The sequence below is a fragment of the Alosa sapidissima genome, chromosome 15 (assembly GCF_018492685.1).
Source record: "Alosa sapidissima isolate fAloSap1 chromosome 15, fAloSap1.pri, whole genome shotgun sequence".
In the NCBI taxonomy this organism is placed as follows: domain Eukaryota; kingdom Metazoa; phylum Chordata; class Actinopteri; order Clupeiformes; family Clupeidae; genus Alosa; species Alosa sapidissima.
The window spans coordinates 28535580-28548256 of record NC_055971.1 but is presented as its reverse complement, the minus strand read 5'-3'; the positions used below and the strand labels follow the sequence as shown (position 1 = coordinate 28548256).

General features: G+C 44.3%; 1 protein-coding gene across 1 annotated transcript in view; it reads left to right on the top strand.

The window, feature by feature from the left end:
- Positions 1-12677, top strand: part of LOC121683640 (mitochondrial intermediate peptidase-like) — a 41399-nt gene that overhangs the window by 571 nt on the left and 28151 nt on the right. The window contains 10 exon segments of the mRNA XM_042063361.1: positions 124-297; positions 546-634; positions 717-803; positions 1058-1121; positions 1682-1864; positions 2297-2453; positions 2878-2926; positions 3462-3522; positions 3972-4024; positions 12185-12338. Of these exon segments, the coding sequence (XP_041919295.1) occupies positions 124-297; positions 546-634; positions 717-803; positions 1058-1121; positions 1682-1864; positions 2297-2453; positions 2878-2926; positions 3462-3522; positions 3972-4024; positions 12185-12338 (1071 nt within the window).

Below are 12677 nucleotides of genomic sequence, written 5' to 3'. Positions count from 1 at the left end.
AATGTTAAATGTGGCTGGACAGTTTGGTTCATGGGCTAGAAATGTAACGTTAGCACCACAAATGTTTTCTCTACAACGTAAAATGTTTTGCATACTGACTCAGTGATGTCCCTCTTTGTCAAGGGTCTGTTTGGTGTACCAGAACTGAGCTCCCCTGATGGGTTTGCGGTGGTTCAGGACAGGGCTCTGCGGGAGACCGAGCAGTTAGTTGAGCAAGCTTGCCGCAGCCCACCTGGAGCCATCACCGTGAAAACATTCGACCAACTCTCCGACACACTATGTAAAGTTGCAGATCTGGTAAACAACCTTTACTGTAGACTCCGGAATGTGCAGTTATTGCATATTTTGTGTTCTCTTAAGCTAAATTATTCCTATTTTAGCTGTAAATGTTTTTTGTAGCATATATGCTTCTGTTTTCCTTCATATATTGTGTTAACGAGTTGTAACTGAAGGATTTTAGGTTATAGGTAATACTTATGTAATTATTGCTGTTAATAACAGCAGGATGTCTTATGTAATAATGATTTGCTGTGCTGTTCTTTCAGGCTGACTTTGTTAAAGTAGCCCACCCTGATCCAGCTTATCGGGAGGCTGCTGAAAAAACCTGTATTAATATTGGCACCATGGTCGAGAAGTATGTTTCTTTATTAAATGAAGATTAACACATTTTTAAATGTGAGTGACGTCTGTTCTGACAACTTCTGGTTGTCCAACAGGCTTAACACCAACGTGGAGCTCTGCGGTAGCTTAAAGAATTTGCTGGACAACAAAGACGTAATGAACAGCTTGGACCCAGAAACAAGGTGTGTGAAAACAGCTTCTCCTTTTCTCTAGAGTGTTTTTTTGTTGTTGTTGTTGTTGACACCGTTACTGTTTGAATCAATTAATTTGGAGTGTTTGCACCAAACGTTCAAATATACAGGTTCAAAGAAAACACATTAACCTGTTTGGCAAATTTGAGCACACCTCTTGTTCTGCCAGTTGAGCTGTGGCAATGAAGCCCTCCATAGCAAATAATGCAGCATTACATATAATGTGAACTTGGCTTGCATTCCAGGAGAGTGGCAGAGCTGTTCATGTTTGACTTTGAGATCAGTGGGATCCACCTCAATGAAAAAAAGGTAAGTAGGAGTAATTCTTAAGTGTGTCCCCTCACCCATCCCCCTGACTTTACACCTATTTTGACATTTGACATTTGACTTTATTAATGGATGTCCGTATTTGATTAACCATGTAAATGTGTCTTAATGCAGTGTTTCCCATACATTGAGTTATTTGTGGCGGCCCACCACAATATCAACATTGACCACCACACAATGATTTTCCTGGTTGTACTAAATTGTGCTTAAATCTGGTTAGAATCATAACCACACTGCACTAATTTGTTAAAAGCTGTTGCATTAAAATGAATTCTGCAACCCTACCACCACAAATAGAATTCAATTCTGTGGGAAACACTGCTTATTGTGTCAATATCGGCAGCATATACTTTTTGTTGTTAATGTGGGCTTGGTGGAGCTGCGGCAATTTCACCAACTGACCATTGGTCAATCTGGGTTCGAGTCCCGAAACCACTGTTGCAAGTTTCTATTGCTTTGGATAAAAACGCCTGCTAAATATCAGTCAATGTTTAGCTTAAACTTTATGTGTTTGTGTGCCTTTTGTTGCCTTGTCTTAACAGCGCAAGGAAGCGGTCAACCTCAACGTGAAGCTTCTGGACCTGAACAATGACTTTCTTGTGGGTTCTCACATGCCGAATAAGATTGAGAGGAATGCACTACCCAGCCACATTCAGCATCACTTCTTCAAAGACAGCCAATACATCCACGTCAGTGGGTTTCATGCCGACACCTCCGATGACCTGGTAGGTATTCTCTTCGCTTATTCTCCCATAGCAAGTAATGCTTCATTTTCTGTGAATACTATGGATCTACAGTACCAGTTCAGTGTTTTCTTGTGATGGAGAAGTACAGGTTTTTGTCTATTCACATACATTTCAGTTGTATGCATATGATAAGCACACACATATCATTTTCATTCACAAATCTATAGATGAAAATATATTTTTGGAAATTTGAAACAAAGACAAAAATGCTTATTCTATCCTACATTTAGAAGCAGTGTTCTTGAGGTCATGATGTGCATGCATTTGAATCTAGATATCTTTGGATAGAAGTGTGTCAAATGACACAATGTTGTTCAATCCAGCACTATCGTATGTTCCTTGAACCTTTTGTTGTGCTGTTGTTCCTCATGTTGCCTTTGGGCCTCAGCTGAGTGTGTTAATCCCCCTCAGGTTCGCGAGGTGGCCTACAAGATTTTCCTCTACCCTAACACCCAACTGATGAACACATTGGAGGAGCTGTTGGTGTGCAGACACGAGCTGGCTAAACTCGTAGGCTATGACTCGTACGCACACAGGGCCCTGAAAGGGACCATGGCTAAGAGCCCAGGTAAGCCACAACCGCTTTAAAGGAGAAGCCCTTGATTCTTATCCCCTCCACTTCAAATTCAGCAAATCCGCCCTCAAAAAATAACTCCAGTGTTTGTACGTAATTCTGGCTCTGTAAGCGACAAACAAGGCTCGGGCTGAGCCATAACCATGCCAACCAATGAAATGAGTGCTTCGGAAGTATGGAAGGAAAGAGTGTAATTTGATTGGCTGTTTAGCTCAACAATCAACAACCCTTTATCATAATCACAGACTGTATTTTCAACTCCAGAATATCATTAGTAATAGTTCATACAACAAAGTTCAATTTGTATGATGCAGCTTGAATATCAGGGACACACTTATATTGGTCATGCATTAAATGTGCTTGCTACTGGTAACTGTGATTGTAACTGACCGTACTACATATAATTTGTGCTTTGCAGAAACTGTCATGAATTTCCTGCAGCTTCTCACAGACAAGCTGTCAGACAGGTAAGGTGGCAGTGTTGTTTATCTTGTGTAAAGAGTTCTACTGACTAGAACATCTGTGCTTTTTTAGTGTCAAATCTGTGGAGTGTTGCTACATGTGAATAACCTGCAGTTTTGAATTAGTGCTGACTGGTTTGGCCACTAGATGGCAGTGCATGCCTCTAAGTTGTACAGAACACATCATTTGCAGTAAGGTTAATCATAAAATATATATATATATATATATATATATATATATATATATATTTAAAAAAAAAAAAAAAAAAAAAAGCTTTATTGCACACATTGCAGTGCCATGAGTTCAAAACAGTAAAAGAAATACTACAATTTGCAGACCTTATAGTCTGGACCATTGTTCATATACCACTGCATTACTTATGATTTCAGTATTATACAGAAAATATAGGAATAATGTTTTATCCGATATTATATATTGGCATCAACTTATTTAAACTTCTCACGTATGATGAGGGCTGGTCTTTGTTCAGGGTTTGTTTTTGTATGTTGTGTTTACTGTGTGTGTTACTGACGGGGACAGGTCAGCACAGGACTTCTCAATGATGAAGGACATGAAGACCAAGCTCAACCCCAGAAATGCGGTAGGTAGGTTTGCACAGTCCAGCTGTGTTGTGGTGTAATGTTGGTATTGCCTGCTGTTTCATCTACTGATGTTAGACATCAGATGCATGAGGCAAGGAAGTATCGCTGCGCTCAGATGACAGTTTTTTAGTCCTCTTTTAATAAAGAGCAAGAGTCTCTACTGATGTTAGGCATCAGATGCATGACTGACTGATGCTGCTAGGTCTCTGTTGTCTTCATTTATGAAAGTTTCTTTGGAGCATTCTTTTATTACTCAGTCTTGTTCTTGGATGGTAGGATGAATAATATCAGTGGCAAGATGGCAGTCTGCAGTGAACTGAAATATACTGTCAGAGATGGCACTTCATCCAGACATTAAACCCACAGAGTAGACGGTGACTGGATAAGTAGCACTGCTGTCTCTATACAATAGCTGTTCCTGACCACTGATGTGTTTGCTCTTGTGCAGGACCTCATGCCGTGGGACCATCCCTACTTCAGTGGGGTGCTGAGGGCAGAGAGGTGAGTGTCATGGCAACGCACAGGGGTCACTCACGGTGCTACTGAAGGGTGGATTTATGGTTTGTACTGTTATTGTGAGCGCTTGTCACGTCACGTAACTATTTGGATGCCTGTGCTATATAGTTCCAAAAAAAAATGGAATAGAAATGGCTTCTACTGCCATGACCGCTACGACACACTGTCTGCTACAAAAGTAACGTCTCTTAAATGTCATTCTTGTTTTACTGTTGACGGTACCACTGGCAGAACTGCTGGTGCTGGATGCACTAAAACTAATGATGGGAACAGTAGGCTCATTGAGAGAAACAGAAGGCCTCTGGTGAAGAATGCAGCACCCAAATAATGACCTTATTGGACCTATTAGTGCTGGCGGCATTGTGAAGGTCACTGTTTGGGAGGATCCCTCACCGTCCTGTTAATTCCCTCTAGTTCTGGTTCTGTCCGCCGCTGGACTTGCCATCTCAGCACAAGCTGAATGTCTTTTGGCTGGGATGTGTGTGTGTGTCTGTTGGATGGGATGTCTAAGTGTGTCATCTTCTTAGGGGGCGAATGGTCTTTTTTTTTGGTCTTCCACAGATGGGCATATGTTTTTCTTGAAAAGCACATTTTAAAGGGTTTGGAACATTTCCCCATTCCCTTTGGCTTGGCTTTAGAATGCAGTGCAAGTTACCCAGCCAAAAAGGCAAAGCTTGCTAGTCTCTTTCCACAAGACGTCAGCAAACTTCTCTCTTGGTTGCATAATTCTGCAGGTTTAGTTCATTTCAACACGTATGAATGCTTTGGGGGAAGTTCTTAACAAATAATTTGTGGACATTACATTTTGACTTGCTTACTTAACTTGCTTCACGTTAAACAGTGCCGTTTAAAATCAGTAAACACAATGCAATACACATGCAATGCACCAAGCAAGGAAGACTTGGAACGAAACAGTGCTTGATTCAGTGCTGACCTTGACCTTGAGACATGCTCGATGTGGCTCTGACCAGGCCCTGATCTGGCCCAGCTTCGTTTCAGAGTTCACTCTCTCTTGGGCCGTGACCTTGAGGCCTCCGTCTAGATAGAAAAAGGCTTTGGCAGTTTATGACTATGTGTTCCAGCTAGGCACCATAAAGCTTAGTGATAATAAATACTACTATTAATCACTGTACCACATCTCCCATCCTTGTTTGGCCTAACGGCTTCTACACACAGTTGCGTTCCGTCAACGCATGTCAGTGGGTGTTCCCGACGGTAGCTATGCAAATGACTTGAAGTATACCATTAATTTGATTGGTTGGTGCTGTTCGTTGATTGGCCGGTGCCGTCTGACGGTGCAGCAACAGCTGAACTTCTCAACGCGAGCAACGGGATGGTTTCGGCAACGGATGACGTGAGCCCATGTAAAGTGAACGGGATGCGTCTCCAGCACTGCAACGCACACAACTGTGTGTAGGAGCCATATCTCCTGCTGCCATGCCTCTGTTTTCCCTTAGCCTCAGACACTACAGTGTTTCCCACAGAATTGAATTCTATTTGTGGTGGTAGGCTTGCAGAATTAACTTGAATGCAACCGTTTTTAACACATTAGCGCAGCGTGGTTATGATGCTAACCAGATTTAAGTACAATTTAGTACAACCTGGAAACTCATTGTGTGGTGGTCAATGTTGATATTGTGGTGGGCTGCCACAAATAGGTCAATGTATGGGAAACACCGCATTAGTAGGAGCATAACGATGGCATAGTCCCCCATGACTTCATTCACACAGTGTGCAATGTGCCAAACAAAAAGAAGTCGTGGCAGACTTGCACAGCCTCTAAAATGGAAACTTTATTAACTTAATTTCATTCTACTGTAGTTCATTTCTCTGCTAGTTTGTGTGGAACAACTCTTAATTGCCTTGTGGTCAGACACACACACTTTCACACACACACACACACACACACACACACACACACACACACACAGACACACACCCACACACACTACCAGACTAGGTCTGGGAAAGGTCCTTTTGTGAGTGAGTCCAGCGTAACAAGCATCTGCCCTCCGTCCAGCTTCCCCTGCTGGGCCCATGGCCAGGGCTGGTGGGAGAGTGTAACGTTAGCCGCCGCTGCCGTCCCACTGAGAGGAAAAGCGATATCCGTACTCCGCAAACCCCAAGCTCACCCGCTCGCTGCTCCAAAGCCATAATGAAGGGCTTTAGTTCGCTAGCGTTTCCACTGCACAAAGTAATACCCCAATAGCACTATGCGTCATGCAGGAGAAGAGAGGGGCGATGGGGAGGGGGGGGCACACCTCTTGAACCCTCTTCATTCCTCCTGTTCTGTGGAAGTCAGTCATTGATATTAAGCTTGTAAATGAAGCGTAATTGAAATATTAATTTGGCCGGGGATGAAGCGGACCTCTCAGGCCCTTGGCAGGCGTGCAGGCCAGCAGCTGGACATGGCTCCAGACGCTCCCCTCCTCCTCCTCCTCCTCCTCCTCTGCACAATCTCCGCTCTGTCCGGCTCTGGTATGCATCTGCTCTGCTCTGGTCTCTGCTGACTGCGCTGCGATGCACGGACTGAAGTGGAGCGTCCAGCTGTGCGGTATCTGTGGGTTTGGAGAGATTACAATGCAAGCAGCAGTGTTACAGAGCAGAGTACTGCTGCCCAGTCCCTTCATTCCATTTATCTTTCTGTCTGTCTTTCTTTCTTTCTTTCTGTGAGCGACCGAGGCAGCCAGCCCACCAATTGGGATGTGAGCTTGGGGTTGTAGGTGGAAAAGGAGGTGCAGGAGAGGTTTTCAGCGTGCAATTCTATTTATTAAATAACCAAAAGAAAAACTTGCAGGAATAGCAATAGGCTATTATTTAACAAAAAAAAAAACACTTTCAAACAAACAAACCAAAAATAAGTTCAGTATTCCAGTTCAGTATTCCAGCCATCAACAATCGCAGAGCATAAAGCTAAATCTCTACCTCACAACAGGAGAGCCTCTCCTAACCTGGTTGGTGAGACTGCAGAAGGGGAAGGAAATGTGAAAACGGAGTCCTCTCCTTTTCCCCTATGACAAACTTTTGAAAAACTGCCTTGTGCCACACTTCCATGGACTGCAGCCAAACACTCACCTGCACTCAATTCCAGGTTTATTCATATGTATTTCATATGTATGTGTCTGTATTAAGGTGTTGATTTTAACTGTGATTGGGTTAATGGTACAGACCACCACCACCCCCGCATTCCCTATGGTTTAGCCCAGACCTATTTGGGTAATTGCCTAGCCTATTTAAAGGCAGGCTTATTTCACATGGGAGAGACACACAATAGATGGGAGGCAACGGAAGACAGAGGGAAGAGCTGGAGATCCAGGGACTCAGGGAAGTTTAGAGTTAGAAAGTAAATTGAAGTTTATAATGTTAACCTTGCTTGCTGTGAGGCAAGGGTATAAAGTATGGTCCAGAGTTATGCAAGGTCGCCTGGTTTGGATCGGGAGCCTAGAAAGTCTGTACAAATGTTGCCTAGTTTAATGGCGAGTTCAAATGTTCACTTGAAGATATACATACTGAAGATCCCTGGATTTTTATGTCTAGATTCCTGCTGTGCTTCCTCCTGGTTTGTGGACTAAATAAATATTATATTTTTGTATGGAACTGCTGTCTCCTGCCTTTCCTCAACACCACCTAATCCAGTGGCGCACCTGTGGGGTGGTCGCCACATTTTCTTTCTTTCTTTCTTTCTTTCTTTCTTTCTTTCTTTCTTTCTTTCTTTCTTTCTTTCTTTCTTTCTTTCTTTCTTTCTTTCTTTCTTTCTTTCTTTCTTTCTTTCTTTCTTTCTTTCTTTCTTTCTTTCTTTCTTTCTTTCTTTCTTTCTTTCTTTCTTCCTCCCTCTCTTCCTCGTCTTCTTTGTTTTGATTGTAAGTACAGGCTTGTTCTGACCACTCATGTTTACTCTGGGAGCTGCTGCTGATGATCTGCCCCTAATCCCGCGACCAGATGTGCTCTCAACCCCCCCAACCCCTCCTTTCTTAATATGACCTGTCATGCGAACAGACAGGATTTCAGGACTTCAACACCGCTCTGCCGTTGCGGTGGACTTAAGCTTTTGTTATTGAGTTTTGGGTTCGCTGCAAGACCAGATGAGTTTATTTCTGAGTAGCTCTCCCTGTACGGACGGGCACTGTACTTGATTGGACTTCTGTGCGACTTGATCACCATCATAGCCTCCAAGTGGTTGTTTAGAGGTTTAATATAATCATGACGAACACTATGACGACAGGTTAGAGCTAGTTTAAAGTTAAGTTTACATTAATTTGTAATGGTAACGGTATAGCGACTTTTACATTTACGTTTATCTTTATTCATTTGCCAGATGTGCTTATTCAAAGCGACTCACAGCAATAGAATAACATGCATTTTAACATTTACAGGTAAGCTACAGTTACAGCTATAGCAATAGAACATTGCTATAGCTTTAAGCTATTTTTTGTTTGTTTTTTACTTAAAGTAGCTCACAGCACGGTACACATTGTTTGGCAGTATGAGTGCAACCAGGGAATGAAAAACTAGCTGTCATGATGACCGTTCTTAGACAAAAATGGGCCTCTGGAGATGTACTGATGAGAGAGTGTGTGTGTGTGTGTGTTTGTACATCTGTCGTCTTGTTACATGTGGTTCCTCCTCCTGGCCTCTTACACTTTGATGATGATGAACATCGCTTTGCTGTTTGTGCTACACAGAAGGCCAATGACTCATGTTGCCAGACGAGCAGATGAGATTAATACTCTGGAGCCCTATACCCAGTTTCTTGGTCCGGTGCAGTATTTTGCTGTTCTGATGTATTGCATGCAGTAGCATGACCACGGGTTAGCGTTAGTCTTACTTACACTTTGGAGAGTCTTCCCAGTAAGAAGGAAATATTTCCTTGCCCCCATCACCTACATATTTGTCCAAAGACATATTGGACACCTGTGTGTGTGTGTGTGTGTGTCTGCACACTGGCGGCTCGTGGGTTGGCCGGCCACTGGGCTGTATGAGCAGAGGGGATGTGTGTGTACAGCCAGATGAGCAGACGAGAGGGTGTGTGTGTTTGAGCAGAGGAATGTGTGTGTATGTGTCTGTGTGTGTGTGATGCAGGTGCTCCTGCTTGGAGAGAGAACACAGGTCAAGCTGTCTTCAGTCGCTCTCTCTCTCTCTCTCTCTCTCTCACTCTCTCTCTCTCTCTCTCTCTCTCTCTCACTTTCTTTTTACTCTCTCTCTCCCGCTTCCTTGTGCTATCTTTTCAACACTCTGCCTTTCTGTCCGCCCCCTTTCCTCTCTGTGTTTTTTTTATCCTTCTTTGTTTCTTTCTTTCTTTCTTTCTTTCTTTCTCTCTCTCTCTCTCTCCTCTCTCTCTCTCTCTCTCCTCTCTCTCTCTCTCTCTCTCTCTCTCTCTCTCTCTCTCTCTCTCTCTCTCTCTCATGTGTGTATTGGAAATATTCTCCTTCATCATTTGCTTTCTGCTCCAGTTGAGACCTGACTGCAGCATCCTTGCATGTGGAGGTCAAATGAGATGCAGAAAGTGTAGGTTTTCAAGTTTGAAGGATGATGCGGGGGCCTTTTGTTTGGCTGCAGAGTTATTTGTCTGTTGGCCCCGTGTTGGGGAGAATAGGGTTTATTTTAGCAAGGCTGTCACCCTAGGGGTACCCTGACCGTCTCCACAGCCTTTCATCTCTGTGTGGAAGGCACTGAGTTTTTTTTATAAATGTACATGCCCTGATGAAGACCAAGTGTGGTCGAAACATGTTGGCGTTTTATGCTATGGATTAGCCAGTAACAAATAAAGGCTTTTTAAATATACCTTCCTCAGTCACCTTTCCTGGAGTGCCTGGATTGCTTTCCTTCTCATGAACTGATCACATTTTCCAAGAGGAGGACCCGATACGAGGATAAAATCTACGCTTTTACAACCAAGAGCTACCAGCCTCCTTTGCTGTAAGATTATAAAAGATAAAGGTCTCCAAGTCTCCAAATCTTTGGTTACTCAGTGGTTGTGGTCTACTTCCAAAGCCACATTCCATATATTTGTCAGTGTCAATGTTTCGTATATATCACCACAAAAGGAATAATACAAATTTCTTCTGTCTATGTAGTGGAAAGTGCTTCTAACGCCTCGTTCCCTCATAGTGTAGTGTACTCTTCCAAGTCTGGATGTCCAAATAAAGTCAGGATGACCTCATTGTCCACATCAAGTTTGTAGCCGTCGCATGGAAAGGGTCTCAGAAGAAGCATCAAGATCCATTCAGATATGAGGTCCATCAATCACATACAGTGTGTTTTGGCCGTTTTTGCCGTGTGTGTGTTCTGTTTCATGAGAGTCCTCCCAGAGCATAGTTAATGAGGGCTGGACCCGGGCAGGGAGGACATCCAGGTCCCTTAGGCCTCGCCGGCTCTCGCACCAACACGGACGTCCACAGCACACAGATAGCTTTTCCTCCCACAGTTCAGAGGTCACGGAGGGCAGACTGCTGGAGAAGGAAAGAGAAAAAAAAAGATGGAGGGATGAAGGGAGGGATGAAGGGAGTGGGGGAGATGAAGGGAGTGGGGGAGATGAAGGGAGGGATGAAGGGAGTGGGGGAGATGAAGGGAGGGATGAAGGGTGTGGGGGAGATAATGTAGAGAAAGGGAAGAGGGGAAGAAAAAGGGTGAACTCGGTGACTCCAAACCCTCCAGCTATGTGTGGTATCCACCTAACGCTTCAGTTCTATGTGTGGTATCCACCCAAAGCTTCAGTTCTATGTGTGGTATCCACCGCTTCAGTTCTATGTGTGGTGTCCACCTAACGCTTCAGTTCTATGTGTGGTATCCACCCAACGCTTCAGTTCTATGTGTGGTATCCACCTGACGCTTCAGTTCTATGTGTGGTATCCACCTAACGCTTCAGTTCTACTGGAAAACGGTGAGAAAATGCAAGTGAGTGATTTGTAGCACCGTAGAGCAGGACTGGTCTGTGTTCCTGGAAGCTTCATCTGTGCCGTTTACGTCACACTCTTTGCAATATCACCATAATTGTCCTGTAATTGTTGGAAACGTATGTGTGTGTACGTGCGTGTTTGTGTGCGTGCGTGTGTGTGTATGTATGTGCCCGGTAAAGGAGCTCACCTCAGTGCCCCAACCCCTTTTTAAAATGAAAGTCGAAGTGACAGTTAAGGCATGACCGTCGGCAGTACTTTGGGTGGCGCTGCTTTCTGCGCACTGGGAGGAGGGTAATTGTAGAGGGCCGGGGGGACATGTACTGAGTGCCCGGGTGACTGACAGATAAAATGCTAAGCTCCCGCTTTTAGTTTCTGGAGAGTTTGAAGAGACCTCGCTCACTCGTTTGCCTGCAAGACACGTCTCCTTTGGGCGAGAGAGAGAGAGAGAGAGAGAGAGAGAGAGAGAGAGAGAGAGAGAGAGAGAGAGAGAGAGACATTTCTGAGATTCTTAACAACCGCCAAATGTTCCAAGGACAGAATTATTTGGGCATTCCTTTTTTTCTCCTCTCTGCTCAGAAGAGAGGGATGAGCGCTCTTCTGTAACCAGGAAACAATGCACCCCTCAGTGATTTATGGGATGTTCTCCACAAAAATTATCGCTCACTGTCATTTTTGGTGGTTGAGCAACCACGGGCCTTCAAGTGTGCGCCTGCCTGTGGGTAAAGTAAATCGTGGTGGGGGTGCTGCCATGACAACGGGGTCAGGGATCCTCCCACGCAGGGCCCGATAGCATGAATTGTGGGGCAATACAGGTGACAGGGAAATGCTGAACTGAACTAAATGAACCAAATACATAAATTCCTTCATGAGTATGAACTGAGGTAGAAGCCTAAGTATGCCCTCAGTGTGACACCTGACAAAGGTTCAGTGAGTTTAGTTATGTTCAGTAGGTTCTTCAGGGTAGCTGCAAAGCAACTTTTCCTGGGCCAACTGTTGACTGCTTTCCCTTTCCTGTCTTTCCCTTCTCCAAGCCTACCTTAATCAAAAACCACCACCTTCTCCAAGCCTATCTTAATCACAAATACACCACCTTCTCCAAACCTGTGTTAAGGTCTGTTCTCAGGTTTAACATTGACGTTTGTGTGTGTGTGTGTGTGTGTGTGTGTGTGTGTGTGTGTGTGGTGTGTGTGTGTGTGTGTGTGTGTGTGTGTGTGTGTTTGTGTGTGTGTGTGGTATGGTCTGCTTTCAGGTTTAACATTGAGCCCAGCCTGTACAGCCCCTTCTTCTCCCTGGGCGCGTGCATGGAGGGCCTCAACAGCCTGTTCACTGAGCTCTTCGGCGTGTCGCTGATGGCTGAGCACCCCAGTGCTGGAGAGGTGTGGAATGACGACGTCCGCAAGCTGGTGAGTGATTGCACCAAAACACCCTCACTCACTCATACAGTGTACAAGCACAGATGCGCACACACACACACACCAGTACTCACACATACACCAGTACTCACACATTATACAAGCACAGATACATACACACACACACACACACACACACACCAGTACTCACACACATATACAAGCACAGATACACACACACACCAGTACTCACACACACACAAACAGTGTCACCACACACATACAAGCACAACAAAACCCATATAGAAACTACACACACACACACACACACACACACACACACACTCACACACACTCCTGAAATGTTGTGTTGTGTTTGTTAAAGTGCTC